Source organism: Marmota flaviventris, chromosome 8 (assembly GCF_047511675.1).
Source record: "Marmota flaviventris isolate mMarFla1 chromosome 8, mMarFla1.hap1, whole genome shotgun sequence".
NCBI classification, from domain to species: Eukaryota; Metazoa; Chordata; class Mammalia; order Rodentia; family Sciuridae; genus Marmota; species Marmota flaviventris.
In genome coordinates, this window is record NC_092505.1 from 134,832,872 (window position 1) to 134,860,554 (window position 27,683).

The 27,683-nt window shown below is 53.7% G+C and overlaps 1 protein-coding gene across 1 annotated transcript; it reads left to right on the forward strand.

Moving 5' to 3' along the window:
- Nucleotides 1-581: 581 nt before the first annotated feature.
- Celsr3 (cadherin EGF LAG seven-pass G-type receptor 3) lies at nt 582-27,085 on the forward strand. Its single transcript, XM_027933757.2, has 35 exons — nt 582-4,263; nt 6,151-6,801; nt 7,221-7,446; nt 7,725-7,840; nt 8,196-8,284; nt 8,428-8,585; nt 9,194-9,357; nt 9,633-9,758; nt 9,849-10,018; nt 10,429-10,614; nt 11,166-11,282; nt 11,686-11,857; nt 12,015-12,156; nt 12,254-12,374; nt 12,670-12,853; nt 13,170-13,271; nt 14,640-14,734; nt 14,938-15,147; nt 15,426-15,621; nt 15,854-16,009; nt 16,384-16,555; nt 17,130-17,297; nt 17,532-17,658; nt 17,750-17,956; nt 18,178-18,352; nt 18,595-18,707; nt 19,163-19,242; nt 19,697-19,820; nt 20,344-20,460; nt 20,552-20,700; nt 20,957-21,066; nt 21,435-21,593; nt 22,039-22,239; nt 23,106-23,991; nt 25,370-27,085. The coding sequence occupies exons 1-35, from the start codon at nt 582-584 to the stop codon at nt 25,395-25,397; spliced, it is 9,879 nt and encodes a 3,292-aa protein (XP_027789558.2). The 3' UTR covers nt 25,398-27,085.
- Nucleotides 27,086-27,683: the final 598 nt, after the last annotated feature.

Sequence of the window (27,683 nt, forward strand, 5' to 3'; positions counted from 1 at the left end):
ATGAGCACCGAATTTTCAGATCAAAATCGGACATGGGGTTCAGGAAGGGGACAAGAGATCCACAAGCAGAAGAAAGGCTAGAAAAAGGAGCCGGGATAGCGCCCTAGAGGAGAGAGGCGGGAGAGGGCGGCGGCCAAGAGCCGGGAGGGCGGACCTAACAACCATGAACCTCTGTGTTCTGTTCAGCACTGTGGGTAGCACTTGTGTCCTCAATAAAGATGGCGGCATCTGCTTCAACAGCCGGAGCTGCCATGCGCAACGGGTTGTACCACCAGGTTTGGGGCGTCGGGGCGAAGGTGGAGCGGACCATTGGGGCGTTCGGGAGCCATGTTGGTGCAGCGGGAGGCGGCAGCAGCGTCGGGGATGCTGTGGTGGGGACGGCGAAAGCCGGGGCCGTATGCCAAAGGGGCTCTGGCCGCGGAGTAGATGGTGCCCAGAAGGAGGCAGCGGCGCGGAGCGACAGGCCGAGGGGCGGGGGGCCGGGGCGGCGGCAGGGGCCCGGGAGGGGGCCCGAGCGGCGGGGCGGGCCCATGGCCCGGACCAGGACGGGGGGTGGTGGAGGCCGTGCAAGGAGGACGGGGATGATGGCGAGGTGGCCGCTATGGCAGGGTCTCGGGGGACCGTTGACCCCGGTACTCCAGTTCCTTCTCCTCCTCTCTTTGTTCCCCCTCAGCCAGGAGGAACTGGGGGGTGGCGGAGACCAGGGCTGGGACCCGGGGGTAGCTCCTGCTATGGGACCAAGGACGCAGATCTGCGGCGGAGCCTTGGCTCTTTGTCCCGAGTCGCCTGGGGCTCAGGAGAATAGGAGGTCTGGCCTGGGAGTTAGGGAGCCTGTCTTCATGGGGCTCCGAGGGGGAAGGCAAAGCCCTTGGGGAGGCCGAGGGGCCCCTGAGCAGCGAGAGACAAGTCAGGGACCAGGGCCCCTGTTGTGCTGGCGCCCAGAGGTCTCCTCTTGCGGACGGAGAGATAGTCATTCGCCAGAGGCTCTGTCCCCAGGGGCGTCTGGTCTAGGGAACAGCTTGCCCTTCCGTTTGGACCTCCTGGCCCAGCCCAGTGGTCCAAAGCCAGTGTCCTTCCAGCGTGACGCTAGGAGAAGCTCCCGCAAAAGAGTGGGAACCTTGCGTTGTTGCAGGGAATTGTGGGCGCTAGGGCGCAGGGGTCAGGGCGAGAGAGCCACAGCATCCCAAGCGGGCAGGGCAGTCCCTCGGCAGGACTGTCTTCCCGGGGCTGTGGAATCTGGGCCCGGACTGGATTCAGCACCGCGTGCGGCGAGGACAGCTCCTACAGCGGGTTCAGCACCCCTCAAGTCTCGGACAGCTCCCGAGCCTGTGCCGCAGCGCATGCGCTCGGGTAGTGTCTTCCGCCGCCGCTTCCTTCCGCAGCGCCCGGGGCCGCGCCCCCCGGGACCGCCCGCGGGTCCTGAAACCTGGCGAATACCTTCAGCGAACAGGTCACGCCCCCGTCGCGCAGCAAACCGCCACCCGCAGTTTCCTCAGTACAACTACCAGACCCTGGTGCCCGAGAATGAGGCTGCAGGCACCGTGGTGCTACGTGTGGTGGCGCAGGACCCGGATATCGGTGAGGCTGGGCGCCTAGTCTACTCTCTGGCGGCGCTCATGAACAGCCGCTCGCTGGAACTTTTCAGCATTGACCCGCAGAGCGGCCTCATACGCACAGCTGCCGCTCTGGACCGGGAGAGTATGGAGCGCCACTACCTGCGTGTGACAGCGCAGGATCACGGTTCACCACGCCTATCAGCCACCACCATGGTGGCCGTGACAGTAGCCGACCGCAATGACCACGCGCCGGTGTTTGAGCAGGCTCAGTACCGGGAAACACTTCGTGAGAATGTGGAAGAGGGTTACCCCATCCTGCAGTTGCGTGCCACAGACGGCGATGCGCCCCCCAATGCCAACCTGCGCTACCGCTTTGTGGGGCCGCCAGCTGCTCGCACTGCAGCAGCAGCAGCTTTTGAGATTGATTCGCGCTCTGGCCTCATCAGCACCAGCGGCCGCGTAGACCGTGAGCACATGGAAAGCTACGAACTGGTGGTAGAGGCCAGCGACCAGGGCCAGGAGCCCGGGCCACGCTCGTCCACCGTTCGTGTACATATAACAGTGCTTGATGAGAATGACAACGTGCCCCAATTCAGCGAGAAGCGCTATGTGGCTCAGGTACGCGAAGATGTGCGCCCCCATACGGTGGTGCTACGTGTCACAGCCACAGATAGGGATAAGGACGCCAATGGTTTGGTGCACTACAACATCATCAGTGGTAACAGCCGTGGCCACTTTGCTATTGACAGCCTCACGGGTGAGATACAGGTAGTGGCACCTTTGGACTTTGAAGCAGAGAGAGAGTATGCCTTGCGTATTCGGGCGCAAGATGCAGGCCGGCCACCCTTGTCCAACAACACAGGCCTGGTCAGCATTCAGGTGGTAGACATCAATGACCACACTCCTATCTTTGTCAGCACACCCTTCCAGGTCTCTGTTCTGGAAAATGCACCCCTCGGCCATTCAGTCATCCACATTCAGGCAGTGGATGCAGACCATGGGGAGAATGCCAGATTGGAGTATTCCCTAACTGGTGTGGCACCTGATACACCATTTGTAATAAACAGTGCCACTGGCTGGGTTTCTGTGAGTGGTCCCCTGGACCGTGAGTCTGTGGAGCATTACTTTTTTGGTGTGGAGGCTCGAGACCATGGCTCACCCCCGCTCTCTGCCTCAGCCAGTGTCACAGTGACTGTGCTAGATGTTAATGACAATCGGCCTGAGTTCACCATGAAAGAATACCACCTTCGGCTGAATGAGGATGCGGCTGTGGGCACCAGTGTGGTCAGTGTGACTGCTGTAGACCGTGATGCCAACAGTGCCATCAGTTACCAGATCACAGGTGGAAACACCCGGAATCGTTTTGCCATCAGCACCCAAGGAGGTGTGGGTCTAGTGACACTGGCTCTGCCACTGGATTACAAACAGGAACGCTATTTCAAACTGGTGCTTACTGCATCTGACCGTGCCCTTCATGACCACTGCTATGTGCATATTAATATCACAGATGCCAATACTCACCGGCCTGTCTTTCAAAGTGCTCACTACTCGGTGAGTATGAATGAGGATCGGCCAGTGGGTAGCACTGTGGTGGTCATCAGTGCCTCTGATGATGATGTGGGTGAGAATGCTCGTATCACCTATCTTCTGGAGGACAACCTGCCCCAGTTCCGTATTGATGCAGATTCAGGGGCCATTACACTACAGGCTCCGTTGGACTATGAGGACCAGGTGACCTATACACTGGCCATTACTGCTCGGGACAATGGCATCCCACAGAAAGCAGATACCACTTATGTAGAGGTGATGGTTAATGACGTGAATGACAATGCACCACAGTTTGTGGCCTCCCACTATACAGGGTTGGTCTCTGAGGATGCTCCACCTTTCACAAGTGTCCTGCAGATCTCAGCCACTGACCGGGATGTTCATGCCAATGGCCGGGTCCAGTACACTTTCCAGAATGGGGAAGATGGGGATGGAGATTTTACCATTGAGCCCACTTCTGGCATTGTCCGGACTGTGAGGCGGCTGGACCGGGAAGCAGTACCAGTGTATGAGTTGACTGCCTATGCAGTGGACCGTGGTGTGCCCCCACTGCGGACTCCAGTCAGTATCCAGGTGACAGTGCAAGATGTGAATGACAATGCACCTGTTTTTCCAGCTGAGGAGTTTGAAGTGCGAGTGAAGGAGAACAGTATTGTGGGCTCAGTGGTGGCCCAGATCACTGCAATAGACCCTGATGAAGGACCCAATGCCCATATAATGTACCAGATTGTAGAGGGGAACATCCCTGAGCTGTTCCAAATGGACATCTTTTCTGGAGAGTTGACAGCACTCATTGACTTGGACTACGAGGCTCGTCAGGAATATGTGATTGTGGTACAAGCCACATCTGCTCCTCTGGTCAGCCGGGCCACCGTTCATGTCCGCCTAGTTGACCAGAATGACAACAGTCCTGTGCTCAACAACTTCCAGATCCTCTTCAACAACTATGTATCAAACCGCTCAGACACCTTCCCCTCGGGCATCATTGGGCGTATCCCAGCTTATGATCCTGATGTCTCTGATCACCTCTTCTACTCCTTTGAGCGTGGCAATGAGCTGCAGCTGCTTGTGGTCAACCAAACCAGTGGGGAACTGCGACTCAGCAGAAAGCTAGATAACAACCGCCCACTGGTAGCCTCCATGTTGGTGACTGTCACAGGTGAGGGGCAGGGAACAGGCAAGTGACCCAATGATCCTAGGCTGTCAGGGCCTCAGGAACTCCAAAGACCCTCAAATCAAATAGTGATTTCCAAGTCTTCTAAGTTCCTGTGCCCCACAGATCTGCCATAGACCTCACAGGGACTCTGCTTAGGTTCTTGGATAGTATCCTAAGAAATCCCCAAATTCTAAGGCATCTAGTATATACCATAAAGATTGTAAACAACTGTCTGCTGCCCTAGGGACAGTTTTGTTATCCCTAAAGGGCATGGAAGGCCTCAGATAATGTTCTGGAGGTCCCAGGCAGAACCAGATTGCCAGTTAGTCCATACCATGCCCATGTTTAGATGAATGATTACTTTAGATCCAGACTGACCATTTGTGCAGGAAAAAGAGACCAGTAGTTTAATGGTTTGGAATAACAGCTTACTATGGCAGCTTCAAGCAGAGAGTGTGCCCACAGTGGCCTGGCTGTGGTCTAAGGCCCTGGTCTTGGGGAAATGTCCAGAGACCCACCCGCCTCTTTCCTGATTTCACTTCTCCAGGCTTTCACAAACCCCTCCTATTAGGAGGGGAGAACAAGTTGAAGAGGTTCTTGAAGTCCTACTTACTGGAAGCTGCAGAGGTTGGAGAATAGGCTTTAGCAGTGCTCCTTCCTCAATTTTGGAGCTGGGAGTCCTGGCACTGTCAGAAAAAGCATAGCCTTCATTTACTCATAATTCATGCAACAACCAATCTATTGATCTCCTAACATGTACCAGGGTCTGAGAACAAGGTGAACAAGGCAGATAAGCACCTCACCTTCATCTCTGGGGGTATGCACTGAAACCAGGTCTAAGGTGGTGAGCAGTTTGCTAATTGAAGAACGTTGTGGTGGGTTTATGTTTGTAAGGGGAGGTATGGGAGTGTCAGGGTACTATATCCTCCTGGAGCTTGTTGACACAGGATTCTGGGGAATTGCAATTAGTGTTCCCTTAGCCAGAGTCCCTTTCAGTTTGCTGACGAAAGGTACTGGGATCCCTGACTTGGAATTGTCCTTGTTTCTGGAGCATGTGTTTTTGCTGGTTCTGTCATGCTGGAGATGGGTGAGGGAGGAAGTTGGAAATGTGTAGTCAGTGACCTTGACTTCTCTTTGTGTCATGAGTGGAGTAGGCTGCTGATGTTAACAGGAATAAAGGAGTGAGCACTTAGGGGCCTGCTCCCCAACCCAGTACTAGGGATTGAACCCAGGGTGCTCTACCACTGAGCTACATCCCCGGTTTTATTTTTATTTATTTATTTATTTGTTTTGGTACCAAAGATTGAACTCAGGGGCACTTGACTATTGAGCCATATCCCCAGCCCTATTTTGTAATTTATTTAGAGACAAGGTCTCACTGGGTTGCTTAGCGCCTTGCTTTTTGCTGAGGCTGTCTTTGAACTCGGATCCTGTCTCAGCCTCCAGAGCTGCTGGGATTACAGGTGTGCAACACCCTTCCCAGGTTTATTTTTATTTTGAGATAGGGTCTGGCTAAGTTTCCCAGGCTGTTCTTGAACTTGGGATCCTCCTGCCTCAGCCTTCCTAGTCCCTGGAATTACAGAGGTGCACCACCACACCCAGCATTAGGGACCTTCTTGAGTGTGGTTGGAGTGACTTGCTAACCATGGGCTTGCTGACCCAGCCACCTTCTGTTTTGGGGCTGGGGAAGAAGCAGCAAATTGCTGATGCTATGACGCTGGGGGAGTTAGTAGTCACTAGTCCCAGACTCAACTTGTGTCCTGGTGGGTTCAGCCTGTTGACTCAGAGGTACTGGGGACTGGAGTCACTAGCCATAGCCCTCTTGTGTCCCAGGGAAAGGCAGCTGCTAATCCCAGGCTGATCACTATCCATACATACCCCTTTCTGCAGATGGCCTACACAGTGTGACAGCGCAGTGTGTGCTGCGGGTGGTCATCATCACGGAGGAACTGCTGGCTAACAGCCTGACTGTACGTCTGGAGAACATGTGGCAGGAGCGCTTTCTGTCACCGCTCCTGGGCCACTTCCTGGAAGGCGTGGCTGCAGTGCTCGCTACACCCACCGAGGACGTCTTCATCTTTAACATACAGAATGACACAGATGTCGGGGGCACGGTGCTTAATGTGAGCTTCTCTGCTCTAGCACCTCGTGGGGCGGGGGCGGGAGCTGCTGGGCCCTGGTTTAGCTCTGAGGAACTTCAGGAGCAGCTGTACGTTCGTCGTGCTGCACTTGCTGCCCGCTCTCTGCTCGATGTCCTGCCCTTTGACGATAACGTGTGCCTGCGTGAGCCCTGTGAGAACTATATGAAATGTGTGTCGGTGCTCCGCTTTGACTCATCCGCACCCTTCCTGGCCTCCACCTCTACGCTCTTCCGACCCATCCAGCCTATCGCGGGCTTGCGCTGCCGCTGCCCGCCTGGCTTCACTGGTGACTTCTGCGAGACTGAGCTGGACCTCTGCTACTCGAACCCATGCCGGAATGGCGGCGCCTGCGCGCAGCGAGAAGGCGGCTACACCTGCGTTTGCCGTCCGCGCTTTACCGGTGAGTCCCACACAGGGCTGAAAGTTGGACCGAGCTGGGTGAACACTTGCAAAATTGGGGGCGGGACTATAGTACAAGTGCGGACTGGACATCACTTTTGAGGCAACGGGGTTAGTATGGGCTCAGTTACATTTGAAATCATAGAGCCCAGCCTAAAGAAAGCCTAAGAACACAAGGAATAAAAGCCTCAGACTGGAAGAGCTGTGAAGGAGGCGTGGCCAAGGGCCAGGCGATAAGGGGGTGTGATCAGACCTGGGCGGGAAGAATGGGGCGAGGCTAGACTGAAAGAGGGCGTACTCTCTGGTAGCTCGACCAATCAGAGGTCTTGGAACCCGCCTGGAGGCTCGGCTTGGGCTGGTCGTGCTCCAGCGTGGGCAGGGTATGGCCATGATGGCTTCTGAAAGTGTCTTGCTCCGCAGGAGAAGACTGCGAGCTGGACACCGAGGCCGGACGCTGCGTGCCCGGCATATGCCGCAACGGGGGCACCTGTACTGATGCACCCACTGGCGGCTTCCGCTGCCAGTGTCCTGCGGGCGGCGCCTTCGAGGGCCCTCGCTGTGAGGTGGCTGCACGCTCGTTCCCGCCCAGTTCGTTCGTCATGTTCCGTGGCCTGCGGCAGCGCTTCCACCTCACGCTGTCCCTCTCGTAGGTGCCCGCCCCGTGTCTCTGTATGCCTCCATTCCGTCCCTACCTCCATGACCTTAAGATTCTTGATTGCCCCATCCTGAAGTCCCCACAGGACACCGCCCCCTCCCCTGAAGTTAGCTAGGGTGTCTCAGAGCATCAGTACCCTGGCCATCAGTATACTGGTGTGTCTTGTCTTCTCTTGCTCCAGCTTGGGCGGGTGACCTGCGAGCCTTCCCTCAAGGATGGTAGGTGTGAGGTCATTTTGGTTCCTAATGTCCCCACTCCACTCCACCCAGGTTTGCGACGGTGCAGCACAGCGGGTTACTCTTCTATAATGGGCGCCTGAATGAGAAGCATGACTTTCTGGCCCTGGAGCTCGTGGCTGGCCAAGTGCGGCTCACATATTCCACTGGTGGGTGCTCCCTGGGAGATGTACATGACAGTGTGTGCATGGGATGGCTGGAAAATGCAGTCCACAAGTCCCCTCAGGTTTGCTTCATTATAGCACTGTTCAACATACTTCAGTGCCAAACAGACAACAGCGAGAACCCAGCTCCATGTCCATTCCCTGTGGGAAGGTCCATCTCTCCAAGAAGTGTATGTTTCTCCTATCTCTTCAAGGCCACTCTGTTCTAACCAGTGTGGTCACCAGGAGATATACTGATCTGATGCATCCAGGATGACTGTGGGAATATGCTATATGAGCTGGGTGAGGGTAGAGCAACTCATCAGCTCCAGAGGACACTCTACCTGCATATCCCCCACAGGTGAATCCAATACAGTGGTCAGCCCCACAATTCCAGGGGGTCTGAGTGATGGGCAGTGGCATACAGTGCATCTAAAATACTACAACAAGGTAGGCACCACCCCTGGCTTGGTGTGTGTGTGTGGGGGGGGGGGCGCACGCGGGGCGCACGCGTGCATGTGCATGGGGATTCTGAGTTCTGCTTCTCAGGGGTTACCCTTGGGCATAGTTGACTGGTGTGCCTGGATTTTTAGCCCCGGACAGATGCCCTAGGGGGTGCTCAGGGCCCCTCCAAGGACAAGGTTGCTGTGTTGAGTGTGGATGACTGCAATGTGGCTGTAGCTCTGCAGTTTGGTGCTGAAATTGGCAACTACTCATGTGCTGCTGCTGGTGTGCAAACAAGCTCCAAGAAGTGAGGCCCCCATCCCATGGTCCCCATATCCTCTGACTATAAAAGCCTACCCCAACCCTTCACATACCCCATTCCTCACCACAGCCTGCCAAACTTCCCATCCTTTCTCCAAACCACCAGATTCCCCTTTAAAGACCTTAGAAGCCTCCTCACCCTAGCCCCCAATCCTGTATTCTATCCCTGACTCCCTGCTCCCATGCACAAGTTCCCAGGTACCCAGTCCTCCAAAGCCTCTACTCTCCCATCCAAGTCTCTAATGCCATACATCACCTACAGCTCCTTGATCTCTATCTAGCCTTCCAGGACTCTGAGCCTACTGATATCACCTCCCAAACCCACTTCTCCATCACTTGCCCCAGTCACCTGGATGCCTCACTCCTTCATCATGACCCTTGCTTGATTCCATCTCACCCATCTTTCCCCACATCATCATGATCTCTCCTTTGTGCCCCCACAATTGGAGTAAGCCCCCAGTTCCCTCCCCAGATGGCCTTTTCCTCCCTGCTTTTTACCCTTTCCTCTGAGTCCTACCCCTACTTCCTGTGGCCTCCAGGAGCAATCCTACTTTGGCCCCAGTTCCACCAATGACCCAGGCCCCTGACTCCCAGGTCCCTGGACCTGACGGGCCCTCTGCTCCTGGGGGGTGTCCCCAACCTCCCCGAGAACTTCCCCGTGTCCCACAAGGACTTCATTGGCTGTATGCGAGACCTGCATATTGATGGCCGCCGAGTGGACATGGCGGCCTTTGTTGCAAACAATGGCACCATGGCAGGTAGGCACAAAGCTCCCATTAGCCTCACTTGTGGCCCTGTCCCAATCATAAGAGGGTTCTGCAGGGCTGCATGGGGTGGCTCCATATCTGACCTCAACCCAGTCTCCTTTGATGGCAAGGCTGCTAGAGCCCAGCCTTTAGGGCCTTACTCCTACCCACCTCTCCCCCACCAGTGAACACAAAGCTGAGATCATGCTGTTTTTTGGCCCTTCTGCACCTAGCACTCATGCCCTCACCTCATATTTTTATATCTTCTATATGCCTTCCTCTTCCAGGCTGCCAGGCCAAGCTGCACTTTTGTGACTCAAGCCCTTGCAAGAATAGTGGCTTCTGCTCAGAGCGCTGGGGTGGCTTCAGTTGTGACTGCCCTGTGGGCTTTGGTGGCAAAGACTGTCGGCTCAGTGAGTGGGCTGCATAGGGCAGGAGGGGTCTGCAGGGTAAGGTCTGTTTCTAGAATAGGGGCTGTGACCCTGCTTCTCTTATCTCCTCAGCCATGGCCCATCCCTACCATTTCCATGGCAACAGCTCACTGAGCTGGGACTTTGGAAGTGACATGGCTGTGACTGTGCCATGGTACCTGGGGCTAGCATTTCGGACATGGGCGATGCACGGGGTCCTGATGCAAGTACAGATTGGGCCACACAGCACGCTTCTCTGCCAGGTGTGTTTGTCCTTCTGATCCCTTCATACACCCTCAACCATCAATCTCTGATACTTCCAGTAACATTTCTATGGATTCAGGCTGATCATATAGCATACTTCTCTGCCAGGTGTCCTAGCTGCACTAGACTCTGCTCTGGACCCTTGACTTTTCCCTACCACAATATTCTCTGCAGGTGCAGGGCCTAAGCATAGCTTTTTCTTGTGCTAACTGCATCAATCCATGACCCCCTGGTCCTTTCATTTGCTCCCTGTCCATTACTGATCCATGTCAGCAACATGGTGTCCCCTGTGTGGCAGATATAGCCTTGACTTTACTCTTCTGACCTCTGATATTCTCATCTCATCTCATCTTCCAGTCATAACTCAGTTTGGGATTCTAACCTTGGGGCTATTTATCTCTATCCACAGCTAGATCGAGGGTTGCTATCTGTGACGGTAACCAGGGGTTCAGGCCGTGCTGCCTACCTCCTGCTAGACCAAGTGACTGTCAATGATGGCCGATGGCATGATGTGCGGCTGGAGTTACAGGAGGAGCCAGGTGGCCGGCGGGGCCACCACGTCTTCATGGTCTCACTGGACTTCAGCCTCTTCCGGGTCTGACCTCTAACCCCAGTGTAGTCTGTTTTCAGTTTTCCAATCAGATTTACCTTATTTGACCCCACCTCTAATCCAGGTCCTCTCTACTCCATCACTGCACCAAATCTAATGTTCTTCCCCCAGTCTCCCTGCTCATAGCCTTGCTCTAAGCCCATCCCACCAGCTAGGTTGGTCCACTGTCAAGGCCCTCTTTATATCAGGAAGGATACCCAGATATCTGACCTAGTCTTGGGGGTACCTCTGTAGCCAATACTTTGCCTGATTCCTAAAAGACCCTTCTGGTCAAAATCATGGAAGTTCAAGGTCTGCTCTGAGTTCAGGAGGGAGGGGCCTGTCCAAGCCCAGCTCTTGACTGCAACTATTCTATTATGCATCCTCCATGCCTCAGAAGATTCTTTGTACTTGGAAGTAGCTCATTTCCACATTACTCCTCTGATACAGAGAATATGGTCATGCAGAGTTAGAAAAAGACTAATACTGACTCTGGGGTATGGCAGGAGTCCACTAGTCACCCCCTTCCCTCAGTGCTGACCGTCTCCCTTCTTTAGGACACCATGACAGTGGGGAGTGAGCTGCAGGGCCTGAAGGTAAAGCAACTCCACGTGGGAGGCCTGCCCCACAGCAGTAAGGAGGATGTTCCTCAGGGTCTGGTCGGCTGTATCCAGGTGGGGGTCAGCATGAGAATATGATATGGGGGCATTAGGGTTAGTGGTCAGCTATCAGGGGCTCCTATAATGGTCAGATATCAGGAGCTGAAAAATAGCATTCAAGTAGGAGTTGATATTGGGGGATAAATGACCCAGAGCATTCAGAGATTAGTCAAGCCTTTCTGAAGTGTGGAAAGTAAGAGTCTAGATTAGATTATCAAGAATCATTAATGATCTATATCAGAAATAGCACAATTTGGGGTCCAATGGGGGGCTAAGCTGGGGTTTGGGGGGGCTGGGATTTGGGGGGACCTGAGGGAGACTGTATGTCAGGGGTCATCAGACTGGGTGGCTGGCTCTACAGGACTTGATGCTGAGGTGCCTTGACATGAGTCTTATCCCTTGCTGGCTGTGTCCATAGGGGGTATGGCTTGGCTCTACACCCTTGGGGTCCCCAGCCCTGCTACCCCCCACCCACCAAGTGAATGTGGAGCCTGGCTGTGTCGTGACCAACGCCTGTGCATCTGGGCCCTGCCCACCCCACGCTGACTGCCGAGATCTCTGGCAGACTTTTTCCTGTACCTGCCAGCCAGGTGGGCCTTGAGAGGGTCATCTGGGAAGAAGCCAGGGGCCTATGGGAAAGACTGGGAGGCTGCAGGGCCTAGAGGAGGCAGGAATTGAGAGGGAGAAGTGCCTACTTCCTTCCATGCTCTGTGACTAGTGTCCTGAGCTTCCTGACCCAATTTGCAGGTTACTATGGCCCAGGCTGTGTGGATGCCTGCCTCTTGAACCCTTGTCAGAACCAGGGTTCATGCCGGCACCTCCCAGGAGCCCCCCATGGCTATACCTGTGACTGTACAAGTGGCTATTTTGGTCACCACTGTGAACACAGGTGAGACTCTGGGGGCTGGATGATGGAAAGAGCTGGTGGGGATAGGGAGGGTCACTGAAGTATTATGGAAGCATTTATCACCTCATCTTATCCCCAGGATGGACCAGCAATGCCCACGGGGCTGGTGGGGGAGCCCAACATGTGGTCCCTGCAACTGTGATGTTCACAAGGGCTTTGACCCCAGCTGCAACAAGACAAATGGGCAGTGTCATTGCAAGGTTTGCCTGGCCCCTGACCCTGACCTTTAAAACCTCTAAGTATGATCTATGATTCTTGTCCAGTTGGCTGACCTCAGTCACCTGACTTGGGCCCTAACCTCTTACCTGAATTCTGTGACCTAGTTATCATTTCTCCTCCTCATCCCATAACATCTTCCTTGTCTTCATTTGAGACCAATGTTCCTATTGTCTTTACCATTTGCCCTTAATTCTGCTTGCTCCCCAAGCCTTGACCTAAGACTCTTATGTTAAGCCCTGACTTCTGACTTCAGGCCCCTGACTCATCCTCAAACAGGAGTTCCACTATCGACCACGGGGCAGTGACTCATGCTTCCCTTGTGACTGCTACCCTGTTGGTTCCACTTCGCGATCATGTGCACCCCATAGTGGACAGTGCCCCTGCCGCCCAGGAGCCCTTGGCCGCCAGTGCAACAGCTGTGACAGTCCTTTTGCTGAGGTGACAGCCAGCGGCTGCCGGGGTGAGCAAGCTCCACCCAGCTCCACCTGTAGAGGGTTGGTTCCAGCAAGTTGCCACTAAAGGATCAGTGGCATGCTTGGCTTCTGGGTAGGGGGGCTCTGGGAAGCTTCTGAGGGAGACCAGACCAGTTTTACCCAGGAAGCCTCATATTTACCCCAAATACTTTGCTGACCTGTCACAGAATGTGACATGCCAGCTCTTAAGAAGTCCACAGGGGAGTGGTGGGTCTACAGTGGTGTGTGGTACAGGGGTAGTAGGTGTGGCTGTCACTTGCCTTAGACCCTGGCTACCTGGCTCAGAGCTTCCTCTTTCCCTAGTGCTCTATGATGCCTGCCCCAAGTCCCTGAGATCGGGTGTGTGGTGGCCCCAAACCAAGTTTGGTGTCTTGGCCACAGTGCCCTGTCCCCGGGGGGCCCTAGGTAAGTATGAGAAATAGGGGCATTGCTGATGGCAGGGGTGGGCCTATTCTCTGATGGTCAGAGCTACTTTTCTTGAGTGGGGTGACCTTGTACCTGTAAAAAGGTGGGATGGGTTGGGAGTCCTGTGGGCCCGTCACTACCTTCTAAGGGCTCTGGGTTCTTTCCTACACCTTCATTAAGCCTCCATCTGTTTCTCTTGGCTTCTGGGCAGGATTGCGGGGTGCAGGTAAGGGGTACGTGTTTGCTCAGGTGCACTGCCTCCTCCCACTGCCTGAGCTTTTGCAGATCCTTCCTGCTGCTTAAAGTCCCTGCAGACCCCTCCCTGCTGCCTGAGGTCCCTAAAATCTATTTCTGACTGCCTAAAGTTCCTGGAAGCCTCTTTCTGCTGTTTGAAGATGCCTGAGGTCCTCAGAGACCCCTCCCTGTCACCTCAGAATCTTACAGATCCCTCCCCACTTCCTAAGACCCTTGCCAACCCTTCCCTAATAAGGAATTGTATTGGCCTTTCCTCACTTCCTGAGGTCCCTGTAGGCCTATCCATACGGACTGAGGTCACAAAATACCCCTTCCCTCTGACTGAGGACCCAGTAGCTCCTCCCTGCCACCTGAGAGTCCCTCAGAACCTCTCTGCTGCTTGAGGTCTCTGCAGTGGCTGGACAAGAGATTGTCTGTGTGTGCATGCTTATGTGTATGTGTGTGTCTTACTGTGCCTGTGCACGTGTCTATGACTCTCTTTTGGGAAAATGGGGTACTATATTTAAGTTAGGGTCCCTTTTGTTGGTGGCTATAATCTCGCTTAAGATCCGGTCATGTCTTAGTCAACTACATCCCAACCCCACAGATAAGGGAGAGTAATGACAGCAAAGTCACCAGTGGGGCAGTTAAAACTTGTATGAGAACCCCAACCCCATCTCACTTGTGTCACATTATAATCCTGGAAGACCTTGTTTGAATCAGTGTGTTTGCGTGTGTATGAGAGATCATCAAGTATTTGCACACTTCTCCTGGTCCACATGTCTGTGTTTGTGCAGCTAAGCAATAGTGTATGAGTATGAACGTTGGCCAGTGTGTATGTGTCTGTCCTGCCATGCCTGTGTGAGAATAATTGTGTGTGTGTGTGTGTGTGTGTGTGTGTCTGCAGCACCATCCTTGAGCTCTCCTTTATGTGCTTGGTGATAAGAATGTTCCACAGACCCCTCAGGAATTGACCAACAAGCAGCTGGGCTTGGGCTGCTACATCCAGGCATCTAGCCATAGATGCCTGTTACACTGGCCTCTGTCTCAGGGTTCCCCCTGGGATAGAAGAGGGTCACCCTGTCAGTAAAGGTATCCAGGCCCTAGGCCTGACCAAGTATTGCCTGCCCCCAGGTGCTGCTGTGAGACTATGTGATGAGGATCGGGGTTGGCTGGAGCCTGACCTCTTCAACTGTACCTCCCCTGCCTTTCGAGAGCTCAGTCTGCTGGTGAGACTGCCTAGACCTTCCTTGGCCCTGGGCCTGGATTCAACTTCCCCAGGCCTGTGGTGGGCACCAAATATCATGCCCTAATTATTGACCTAAAAGGATTTTCCTGGTTATCCTTTAATCTGTCCCAGTCTTTCTCCCTGTAAGACTTGAGAAAAGCCCACAGGAAGACAGAACAACCATTCCCATCCTTGTCCTGGCAGCTGGATGGCCTAGACCTGAACAAGACAGCACTGGATACTGTGGAGGCCAAGAAGCTGGCTCAACGGCTACGGGAGGTGACTGGCCACACTGACCGCTACTTTAGCCAAGATGTCCGAGTCACTGCCCGCCTGTTGGCCTACCTACTGGCCTTTGAGAGCCATCAGCAGGGCTTTGGGCTGACAGCCACACAAGATGCCCATTTCAATGAGGTAGGGCTATGCCCTATATTCACAGATCCCTGGTCCTATTTCCCAGCTCCATGTGCCCTGACTCCCTAGTCCTCCAGCCCTGGATCCCCAGTTCAGGTCCTTCCTGATCTTTGAAGAAGTGAAGGACCTGGGCATTCTCTCTTCCCTTATCTTCTCCAGTTCTGCCCTCTAGCCTCTTGGAGTCCCTCTGAGCACCTGGCCAGATCCCTCATGCCTGCCCTCTCCCTTGGCATATCCTCACCACCTGGCTGAGCTCAATTTTATTTCTATTCTCTCAGAATCTGCTGTGGACTGGCTCTGCACTGCTTGCTCCAGAGACAGGGAACTTGTGGGCAGCGCTGGGGCAGCGGGCCCCTGAGGACTCCCCAGGCAGTGCAGGGCTGATGCAGCATCTGGAGGAATATGCAGCCACACTCGCAAGGAATATGGAACTCACATACCTGAATCCTGTGGGACTGGTGACACCCAATATCAGTGCGTGGTGGGTGGGGCAGGACTGGGGCTGCAAAAGGCAGGGGCCTAGAGTTTGGAGGGGCTACGGATGATAATGCAAATAGTGTCAGGAGGCTGTGACAAGCTTTGTATGGACAGTCTCTACACTAGTGGCAAGGAAAATGTGACTTGTGATACTTGGGTAGGTGGGAATGAGACTCTTGGTATGGGGAGGAGGTACTTGATGGGTGTCACTCTTCTTTCTCCTGGACAGTGCTCAGCATTGACCGCCTGGAGCATCCTAGTTCAACTCGGGGGGCCCGTCGCTACCCCCGCTACCACAGCAACCTTTTTCGGGGCCAAGATGCCTGGGATCCTCATACTCATGTGCTGCTGCCTTCCCAGACTCCACGGTCTTTCCCATCTGAAGGTGAGAACCTTTGGGTGATCCCTGACCAAGTCCTGTTTTCCTGTTCTCTCAAGACAGACACCATGTTGCCCTCTTATTGATTCTCCCCTTATCAGACCTTTCCTGCTTCAGATCTCCTAAGTGTGACCTTCCAGGTTAACCCTCTACCCTACACCTTGCTACACTCTCACTTGCCAGATCCTCTCCTTCACCACAGATGATACTTCCCAGGCCTGGAATATTTCATTCATGGGTGCCTGCTCTCCGTACTCCCCGGTTCTGGATCTGCAAGGAAGAGATCCTTGTGCTTGATGCTGGGTTGGGTTCAATGTTGGATTTGTGGGTCTTATAGGTTAGAGGTCACTTGACAATGGTTCTTCCCTCTCTCCTGTCAGTTCTTCCCACAAGTAGCAACATGGAAAACTCTACTGCCTCAAGTGTGGTCCCTTCATCAGCCCCTCCAGAGCCTGAGCCCGAATCTGGGATCTCCATTGTCATCCTCCTCGTGTACCGCACCTTGGGGGGGCTACTCCCTGCCCAGTTCCAAGCTGAGCGCCGGGGTGCCAGGTACCATGAGTAGAACTATTCTCAGGCCCCTCACTCTTGAGTTTTCTGTGAGCTTCTACCTAGCCTAGTACCTCCTTATTTGGTGGACAGATGCACAGGTTCACAGATATACAGAGATGTCCTTGTGCACGGCTCCAAGACCTATCCAATTTAGGTACCGTGTGAATTTTCTCTGGATTTGTGCAGAGTAGAAGAGGTGAAGGCTGATGGACATGGAGCACAAATGGGTCAATCATACAAGAGGAGTATGTGAAACAGGTGCAGATAGGCCAACTAACTGAGACATAATGACTGAGGAATTGATGGTCTGATCGAGGTGGGAGGGGGAAAGATTGGGTCAAACAGTTGTAGACCATCAAAAGCTGCTCAGATCCCAATCTGGGCAGTGAATCTAAAGCCCCATGGCAGGCTGGCAGGGGCTAGAGGCATTCTTAGAAGCAGCATCTACTCCAGGGGCATCCTAAACCCTGGGTCAGCCATGGTAGATGGTATGAAGATAGGATGAGATTGCTATTTAGAGCTTGAAAAGATCAGAAGTCAATAATGACCAAGCCCAAATGGGGTATCTCCTCAGGCTTCCCCAGAACCCTGTTATGAACTCCCCGGTGGTCAGCGTGGCTGTGTTCCATGGACGCAACTTCCTAAAGGGTGTTTTGGAGTCCCCCATTAGCCTTGAGTTCCGCCTCCTGCAGACAGCGAATCGGAGCAAGGCGATCTGCGTGCAATGGGACCCACCTGGCCCGTGAGGATCCCTGCTCTGGAAACCCTCCCTTGGTTCCCCTTTTAGCCTCTGAGAGGCCAACTGATAGTCCCAGCCTTCCTCTGAGCTCCCTACCCATGCTGCCTTGCAACTAGGTCCATGAGGAATGCTGCTCCCCAACTTCAGGAACTCGCAGCCCCTACACCAACTCTTACAAATTCTAGTAGTGGGCACTCCCTGTTGGGAAAGGTAGGTCTAACTGTCTTGTGGCTGCAGGGTGGACCAGCATGGCACGTGGACAGCACGGGACTGTGAGCTGGTGCACAGGAATGGGTCCCACGCACGGTGTCGCTGCAGCCGGACCGGCACCTTTGGTGTTCTCATGGATGCCTCCCCCCGTGAGGTGGGGCTGTGTTCTGGGTTCTTAGGAAATGGGAGGTTGAAAGGGCAGGGAGGTCCTGCCCAACACCCAATAACCATCCCTGTCTCCACAGCGGCTAGAAGGTGACTTGGAGCTTCTGGCTGTGTTCACCCATGTGGTTGTGGCAGTGTCTGTGGCTGCACTGGTATTGACTGCAGCTGTCCTGCTGAGCCTACGTAGTCTCAAGTCCAACGTGCGTGGGATCCATGCCAATGTAGCAGCTGCCCTGGGGGTGGCAGAGCTTCTCTTCCTGCTGGGGATTCACAGGACCCATAACCAGGTGCAGGGTCAGGGCCAGGGAACCTGTGTCCTGATGACCCCACCTAACCTGGGAAGGCCTGGGGCCAAAGTTTAGAAGCTCAGGTTGGGGTCAGAGTTTGGGACAATATGCTGGGTAAGATGCTATGGTTTAAGAGTCAGAGATGGGAAGCAGATGCCTGCAGTAGGGTCAGAGGTAGGGCAAGGCAGGAGATGTGCTGATGTCTCCTTCTCTGCCTTCAGCTGGTGTGCACTGCGGTTGCCATCCTCCTGCACTACTTCTTCCTCAGCACCTTTGCATGGCTCCTGGTAGAGGGCCTGCACCTCTACCGCATGCAGGTTGAGCCCCGCAATGTGGACCGCGGTGCAATGCGCTTCTACCACACCCTGGGCTGGGGTGTCCCTGCTGTGCTGCTGGGTGAGGCCCTGCCCACTTATCTATTCAGGGATGTGACCCCAAAATCTTCACTTATCACATGTTCCAACCCTGACCATATCCCTAGTCCTGATCATGACCCCTAACCCCAGCCCCCCAATGCCATCTACTCAAGGAAGAACCTGTTCATCCTTACTCCCAGATTTTCCCCCCACCCAAGGGGTTTTCAGTCATTCTATAGTTCTAGAAGACACCCTTTTGGTCCTTCCCCATCTCTTTCCAAGGCCTTGCTGTTGGCCTGGATCCTGAGGGCTACGGGAACCCTGACTTCTGCTGGATCTCTATCCATGAACCCCTCATCTGGAGTTTTGCTGGCCCTGTTATCCTTGTCATTGTGGTGAGTGCCCAGCAGTTGGTGCCACCATGTGCTTCCCTCCCAGGACAAAGGGAGAGGGCTTGCAGAAAATGTGGAATCTGCTGAGGTGGCAGTCCATAGGCTTCCTGGGTTCTCTTTACCTCTGTTGTCTGGTCACAGAGTGACCAATCCCCACTTAGCTGGCATGGAGATGGAGGGCCTGAGGTCAGAGACTTGGCCACTCTCTCTGATTCTTTCTGCATCTCTCTCTGTCTCCATCTCTCAGTATCTCTCTGGCTCCCTATGTCTAACTTTTCCTGTGATTCTAAGCTCCACTGTCTTTGTTCCTGATCTATCTTTGTGTGTGTGCGTGTATATGAATTTATCATTGGTTCTGCCCCTATGTATAGTCTTGGTCTCTCTATGTCCCTGTCTCACACTATCTCTTCTCTTTCTCTTTGCCCTACCCGGACCCCACATGTCCACCATGGGTCCAGATGAATGGGACCATGTTTCTCCTTGCTGCCCGCACATCCTGCTCCACAGGACAGAGGGAAACCAAGAGGACCTCTGTGCTGTGAGTTGACTGGGGAAAAAGGGGGGTTCACAGATGGAAGACCCATTATGGATAAAATATGGAGCCCCCAGAGCATCCTTGCTTGGTATAGGTTGGGCTCTAAATTCTGGATAAAGTCATGCCTTCCCTAGCTTGTGGTCCCTCTCTGGTCCCACATGTGCTTCCATTCTACCATCTCCTTGTTCCCTGGCTCTTCCCAGGGTCTCTGTCACCCAAAGTCTGGGTGACTCACTTTTTCCCCTGCCCCATGTGTTTCCATGTTTTCTTTCATGGTACCCGAACTCTTCCATTTTCCCCATGTCCTTTCATGGCTCCCTGAGTACTTTCCTGGTTCTTTGTGTGACTTCCCATTTCCCCTAGTGTTCTTCTGAGACTTCCATTTCCCCATAAAGTTCCTGTTCTTCTAGTGTGACCCCTTTGTGTCCTCCTGTGTCCTCTCATGTCCTCACAGCAGGACCCTTCGCAGCTCTTTTCTGCTCCTCCTGCTGGTCAGTGCCTCCTGGCTCTTTGGCCTCCTGGCAGTCAACCACAGCATCCTGGCCTTCCACTACCTCCATGCTGGACTCTGTGGCCTCCAGGTACCTTTCACACCCTTCCTCTATCCCAGAACCAGAGGGGGCTTCAGCAGGCTGGGCCCAGCCCAGGCAAGGCATTGCCCCCAGTCCTGGAGTTCACTCTGAGTGGGTAACAATTATTGCCAGGCTGGGTGCTTACTCCAGACCAATCACTGGCCCTAACTGCTAGCCCCAGGCCTGGAGCTGACTCTGAACTAGACATTGTCAGGCTGTGTGCTGGTTAGACCTTCACTAACACTGTGTTCCTGGCCCCTTGCTGACTGACTCCAGTTACTCCTGTTGCTCAGATCCTGCTGACTTTTCTAAGCCCTCCTTGGACTTTTCACTGGCTCAATAACCTGCAATAACTGACTCCCCTCTTGCTGAGCCACAGGGACATCTGGTGGCCCTCCTCTGATCTTATCTGACTTTTTTGATCTCTTAGGAGGCATCTACCTACCTAACCCTGGTTCTTCCAACCCACTCCTAACCCACTCCTTTCTTAGTGACTTTTGCTGACCCCACCCTGATCCTTGCTCACCTCCAGGGCCTGGCAGTGCTGCTGCTCTTTTGTGTCCTGAATGCAGATGCTCGGGCTGCCTGGACACCAGCCTGTCTGAGTAGGAAGGCAGCACCAGAGGAGACAAGGCCAGCACCTGGGACGGTGAGGGGCTTCCAAGTCTGGGGAGTCAGGATGGGGACCCTGGAAGTCCTTCAGGGCTGGCTCACACCCCTGTCCTGCCCACCATCCTTAGGGGCCTGGGGCCTACAATAACACGGCCCTCTTTGAAGAGAGTGGCCTCATCCGCATCACTCTTGGTGCTTCCACCGTCTCCTCAGTGAGCAGTGCCCGCTCTGGCCGGACCCAGGACCAGGACAGCCAGCGGGGCCGCGGCTACCTCAGGTGAGTGGCCACATGAGGTTTAGACCAGTCCCCCTTCACCAGGGGGTTGGCAATACCAGATCCTAAGGTGGGTGACTTTACCTATCTCAGCCACCTGGGGGCCTGTTGCTGCCACTGCCCCAGATGTTTCCTGCTACACACCCAGGGACACCTTCAACCATTCTACTCTCAGCTGGCCATGTCCTTGAAGATATTGCAGCTCCCAAAGCACCTCATCACATCTGTCCTTGATTGGGGGGGTCTCCTGTATTTCTAGGGACAATGTTCTGGTTCGACATGGCTCAGCTGCTGACCACACTAACCACAGCCTCCAGGCTCATGCTGGCCCCACTGACCTGGACGTGGCCATGTTCCATCGAGATGCTGGTGGAGTTGGAGCCCTGGATCAGGAAGGAAGGAGGGAGGGAGAGGGTCTCTTCCTGATCCTCCTACTGTCCCAAACTGAGAGCAGTGGCTGACTGGGATGGGATGAGCTCCCCCCAGGTCACTGTCTTAGGAGGCACCCACCCACCTAACCCTGGTTCTTCCAACCCACTCCTAACCCAGCTCATACCTGATAGTTATAGCCCCTCTGTTCCTATCCCTTTCCCAAGTTCTGCCTGGGGCCCTCCTCCCCAACTTCCTTGCTGCATCCACCTCTAGACCCTTATCTCCAGGCCTTTTCCTTATCCCCAAGTCCTTTGCTTCCCAAAGCTACTGCTACACATTCCTCCTTCTGGTCTTCCCAACTCTAGGTGCAGACTCTGACTCTGACAGTGACCTGTCTTTGGAGGAGGAAAGGAGTCTGTCTATCCCATCTTCAGAAAGCGAGGACAATGGTCGGACACGAGGGCGTTTCCAGCGTCCTCTCCGACGGACAGCCCAGAGTGAGAGGCTCCTCACCCACCCTAAAGGTGATGGGAACACTCTGATCCCATGAATGACTGAGGGATACCCCATGTTCCACTTAGATGCGATTCAAGGATCCTGTCATCTCCTCAGGATGCCTGAATCTGATACATTAGGACCCTCTGGGGTCTTCATGGGAACCCCACGCACCATCCCCATCCAGTTTTCCAGCAGTATCTGGATGACACAGGAACAGCCTAAGCAATAGAGTGATGAAGTCAGGGATGTTATAGAATGACATGTCCCTCCAGACTCTTGTCCCTGTGGGTTGGGACCCAACCTGGTCTTCCTGGTCTCCCTTCTGTTCCTACCTCTACTCAATGAGAATAGCCAGGATTTTCAAAAGTCATTAGAGCCAGGAATCACTGAATGTCATTGAGTCTGGGTCACAGAAGTCCTAAGTCACTGGGATCAAACTAGAGGCTTCTGTAACCTGCCCTGGCTCCACAGACGTGGATGGCAATGACCTCCTGTCCTACTGGCCAGCCCTGGGGGAATGCGAGGCAGCCCCCTGTGCTCTGCAGACATGGGGCTCTGAAAGGCGCCTGGGGCTGGACACCAGCAAAGATACAGCCAACAACAACCATCCAGATCTGGCCCTGACCAGCGGGGACGAAACATCCCTGGGCCAAGCCCAGCGCCAGAGGAAAGGTATGGTCTCTGACCTTTGACCTGCATTATATGAACCCTAGAGGCTACTCTTGCCCTCATGCAATCAATTTCAGCTTCCTGGTCTCAAACTGAGCTCCTCTTATTCTGATCTGGGAGGTTTCTGTTTCTCTACTCTGCTTCATGGTCCCCATGCACCTATATTAACCCAGACAATTCCTTCCTCCCATGCCCTGGCCTACATCCAGAAGCCAGTGCTGCCCCAACCCAAGGGATTCCTCTCCCTTCCCCATTCCCATGTCTGCTTTGTGGAGATCCTAAGGGAAGCTGTCTCCCAGATCCCAGAGCCTGTCTGATCTGGAAGATTTCTGTCTCCTTACTTTGCTTTACAGGAACCACCAGAGGTTGTTCCTATACAACACAAAACATTTCTGTCTTCAGTCTTGCATTACAGGGACCCTGGGGACTTCCTCTTTGACCTAGTCCTATATTTCCAGAACCTGGTGGCTGCTGCTCTTTTGACGTCAGTGGGGAAGTTTGGTTGCCTTCACCTGAGCCAGAGTATTAATACTTCTCCACTCTGGCCCTTTCTTTCTCTCTTTCAAGAGAGAGAGAGAATTTTTTTAATATTTATTTTTTAGTTTTCAGCGGACACAACATCTTTGTTTGTTGTGGTGCTGAGGATCGAACCCGGGCCCCACTGCTTGAGCCACATCTCCAGCCCACTCTGGCCCTTTCTTGCTGCCTCTTTGAGACCCCCAGGGTTGCCTCTGCTCCTCCCCAGGGGATTGATTTCTAGTCCCAACTCTGACAGGGATCCCAGCAGCTACCCGATCCCTAAACTCAGGGAATACCTACCTGGCCCACTCCACCCCCACACCCCGCCCCCCATTTTGTTTCTCCTATAGGTATCCTGAAGAACCCATTGCAATACCCACTGGTACCACAGACCCGAGGTGCTCCTGAGCTGTCCTGGTGCCGTGCAGCCACCTTGGGTCACCGTGCTGTGCCAGCTGCCTCTTATGGTCGCATCTATGCTGGTGGGGGCACAGGCAGCCTTTCACAGCCAGCCAGTCGCTACTCTTCTCGAGAACAACTGGATCTGCTCCTACGGCGGCAGCTGAGCCGTGAGAGACTAGAGGAAGCCCCTGTCCCTGTTCTGCATCCCCTGAGCCGGCCAGGTTCCCAGGAACACCTGGATGCTGCATTAGGCCGCTTAGAGCCCAGAGCTCGGGGCAGCACCCTGCCACGGAGGCAGCCACCCCGAGACTACCCTGGAGCCACAGCTGGTCGCTTTGGGTCACGGGATGCACTGGACTTAGGAGCACCCCGAGAATGGCTGAGCACACTGCCCCCACCCCGTCTCACCCGGGACCTTGACCCACAGCACCCTACTCTGCCCCTGTCTCCCCAGCGGCAACTCTCAAAGGACCCCCTCTTGCCATCTCGGCCCCTGGACTCTCTGTCCAGGAGCTCGAACTCTCGGGAGCAGCTGGACCAAGTGCCTAGTAGGCACTCCTCACGAGAGGCCCTTGGACCAGCCCCTCAGCTGCTCAGAGCTAGGGAGGAGCCAACCAGTGGCCCGAGCCATGGCCCCTCCACAGAGCAGCTGGACATTCTCTCCTCCATCCTCGCCTCTTTCAACTCTTCAGCTCTTTCCTCTGTGCAGTCCTCAAGCACGCCCTCTGGCCCTCACACCACTGCCACCCCTTCTGCCACAGCCTCTGTACTTGGGCCTTCCACACCTCGCTCTGCCACGTCCCACAGCATCTCAGAGTTGTCGCCGGACTCAGAGTAAGCATGGCCTAGCCAACTACTCATACCCTTATTAGCTTAGCCTCCTCCCCTAGGTTCCACTACAGAATGGGGTGGGGGTTGACAGACAGGTGGGGGCTACCCCAGGCTCAGCACAGCCAGGAGGTCAGAGGCTGGGTACAGAGATCTGGCATTGAAAGGGAATGTGACTAGCAGGGACTCACCAGTTGTATGATTGGGACCAGCGCTCTTTCCCTGCACCTCCCAGACTAAGGAAGAGATAGTTGCCCTCCAAAGGACTGGATCTAGTAGAGGGGGCAAGGCAGGAGTCAAAGCCTAGAAGTAGAAGATAACCCCATGTTTTCAAAGAGCAGGGAGGAGTGAAGGAGTGTTTGCTTGGGAAGGTTTGTCTAAGGGGTACCAGATATATCTGGATGAAGAGCTAACTTTGAGGATAAACTATATTCAGTCAATTTTAAGTTCCTCCTGCCTGTGGGCACTATGGGGTGAGGCTCAGAGGCTTGAGCTGGGATCTGGTACATCTCAGGAGCCTGCAGGGCATCTGTGGGGTAGAGGATGGCAGACATGCCCAGAAGTAGCTGGATATACAAGAGCCTGAGAAGGAATGGTGGGGTGAGGAGAAAGCAGGAGTTGCTGGTTTTGTAAGCCAATGGGAGAGTTGCATTTCAGGGAGTATAGCTAGGTCAAGCTCTGGAGGAGTGGGGAGTCTGTAGGCTGAGAGATGGATCTGAGGGGAAGGGGTCTTTGGGGATGGGACAGGGGACCAACAGAACTGTGCAGGACCCAGTGTTTGGGGGAAGACAAAGGAAGAAGGGAGAGGCAGGGGGGGTTGGAGGGCCCAGGGTTCTAGAGGGATACTAAAGGGTGAGGATGAAAGAGAGCAGACTTATCACCTGGGTCCCCCTACAGTGTGGCCTTGGGCTTTGGCTGAGTAAGAGGAGGGCTGGGAAATTGAGTAGGGGCTTAGGCTCCAGAATCATACAGGTGTGAGTTTGAGTTCTCTTATCTTACTAGCTGTGTGACCTTGTGCAGGGTACAAGCCTCTGTGACCCTCAGTTTCCTCATCTGTAGAAAGGTCCATAGTATCGAACTCTTTGAGATGTGAAGATTTGTGAGATATTACGTGCCAAGTGCTTAACATAATGTCTGTACATGGCAGGTGCTTGCTAAGTGTTAAGAGAAAAGACCGAGGTAGTCAGGAAGCCTTGCTGATGAGTTAAGGTGTTCAGAATGGGTGGGGGACTCAGAACTCCAAAGTGAACATGAAGGGCTGAACACTGAGAGGCAACAGTAATGGGGGGAGGTGGAGCAGGCCAGATATGGTAGGGAAGCTAGGAGGCATCTGACTTAGGGTCCTCTCAGCAGTTAACTTTGATGTCCATGTTCAACTCTACAGGGTTCCCAGAAGTGAGGGTCACTCCTGAAGGATGACGTGCATATGAGGAACAACTGAGGGCAACAGGAGAAAATCCAGGAGTAGGGGGGCTGATCCTAAGGCAGCATCCTGTGTGCCTCCCCCCAGCTCCCTCTATGGCAGTGTGGAGGTTCCATGCACATCAGTGAGCATGGGTGTGACAAGTGCAAGGCAGGTGGGGACTGAAGGGAAGACTTTTATACATTTTATACCTTTGTAACCAGAGAGATATGCTTATGTTATTTTTCAGCTTTTCTGTCTCCCCCAGGGGTCTGAGACTGGACTGGTAAAGGGAAGGGAACAGAGGAAGAGAGATGCAGAGTTTGGCCCCATTTGGGTCCATAGTAAACCATATGTTCTTTTCTCATATCTTACTGGGGTAGACTTGTCCAACATGTGGACAGATGCCCTCCTGACCCCACCCCACCCCACCCCCCTGTTTGATCTGAGGATTGTCAGGGCCCAAAGTGCAGAATTGATCTTATTTTCTCTTAAATGCCCCACCGACCAAACTTCTGGGGTTGGGGGTTGGTCTTGGAAACAGGGGTCCTCTGATTCTCTCATGGGGGCTTGCTCATGCCACCCCTCCCCGTGGATGTGTGTGTTTATTACATGGAGTCCCTGCCACTTACTGCCTTATGACCTAGGACTGATGCTGTGGGCACTGGTGGAGCAGCAGATGTCATGTTTACAGAGCAAGGCTTCCCTTTCTCCCTTGGGGAGGGGCCCAGGCTTCTACTCAGACATTCCAGTATTGGGTGGGTAGAGGGGTCACTGACCTGCCCCTGCCCCTGCCTGAGCAAAAGTTGTCTGTGGTGCCATTTGATTCCCCCACACTGCCCTCTGAGGGGTGGGTGGGAGAGTGAACAAAGGGAGCAGATATGAGGGAATTCAAGACCCAGAATGTAGGTGCCACTGCCTCCCATGTTTACAGGATCCTCCCTGGCCCTAGGCACCGGGCTGCTGAAGTGACTCAGTTCCACCCTTCCTTTATTCCCTTTTAAAGGGAAAAATGACTGTTAGGACCCTGTTCACAAAACTCTTACTTTTGTTACTTTGTCTGATGTTCAGAACTAGAGACTTTAAAATTTTGTTACTTTGTTTACAGGTGAGGTTTTTAAAAACTTTTTTTGTTTACAACTTAAAATTTTGAACTTTAACACTTTGTTTACAGTTGAGAATTTTTTCCCCCTTTGTTTACAAGTGAAAGGTAGGAAAAGTGGGAGAGGGGCTTAAGAGGACCCACCTGTGAAGATCCTGGGCCTGGTCATCTTGTGGGGTTTTCTAACTCCTAGCTCTCCCAGGCCAAAGGTCCATCCTGAGGCCCCAGTTTGACAGCAGACCCAGAAGGTCTGAGAGTAGGCATCCTTTTACCACTATTAACAGTGGTTGTATAGGGTTGGGTCTGTGCAGACACCTCCCCATACCCGACTCCCATGCATGCTCTTGGAGGCAGTTTCCAAGGAGATTAAAAATTCTACTTCACTGACTGGTTTCAAATCCCACCAGCCAGGACCCCAGCTCTTCTTACCCAAAATGACCCCAGCCCTCAAAGGGCTGAGTGGCATGCTGTGGGTGAGAGGGTATCCTTGCTATGTCCTAGGTTCTGTAGATACCCCTCTCTGGGGTCTCCCCACTCCAGCCCAGCAGCCCTCTTTCCTGTCTGTGTAAATTGTTCCGTGAAGCCGAGCTCTGTTTTGGGAATAAACTTCTATATAAAACAGTTGTTGCCTCTTTCTGTTGGAGGTGGTGGTGGTAGGATGGTGGCTGTGAATGATTCAGTTCAGACTGAGTTTGAATATCTAGGGGTATTTTTGGGTTTTTTGCTCACTTTATAGGAGATTTGGACCAGGTTCCCATCTCTTTCTCTTTGAAATCTGGCCCTTCACCTGTGATTGGGGCTAGAGATGGACCACAAGTGCTGGGAGTAGGGTGCCAAGGACATCTCTTCCCTGGTCAAGCATGAGGACCTACTTAGTGTTCAGGGCCTGCAGCCCTGGCTAAGTACTTTTTTTTTTTTTTTTTGGTATTGGGAATTGAACCCAATGGTGCTTAACCACTGAGCCACATCCCCAGCCCTTTAAAAACATATTTTACTAGAGACAGGGTCTCCCTGAATTGCTAAGTGCCCTGCTAAATTGCTAAGACTGGCTCCCCCCACCTTTTTTTGGTACGGGGGATTGAACTCAGGGGCACTCAACCACTGAGCCACCTCCCCAGCCCTATTTTGTATTTTATTTAGAGACAGGATCTCACTGAGTTGCTTAGTACCTTGCCATTGTTGAGACTGGCTTTG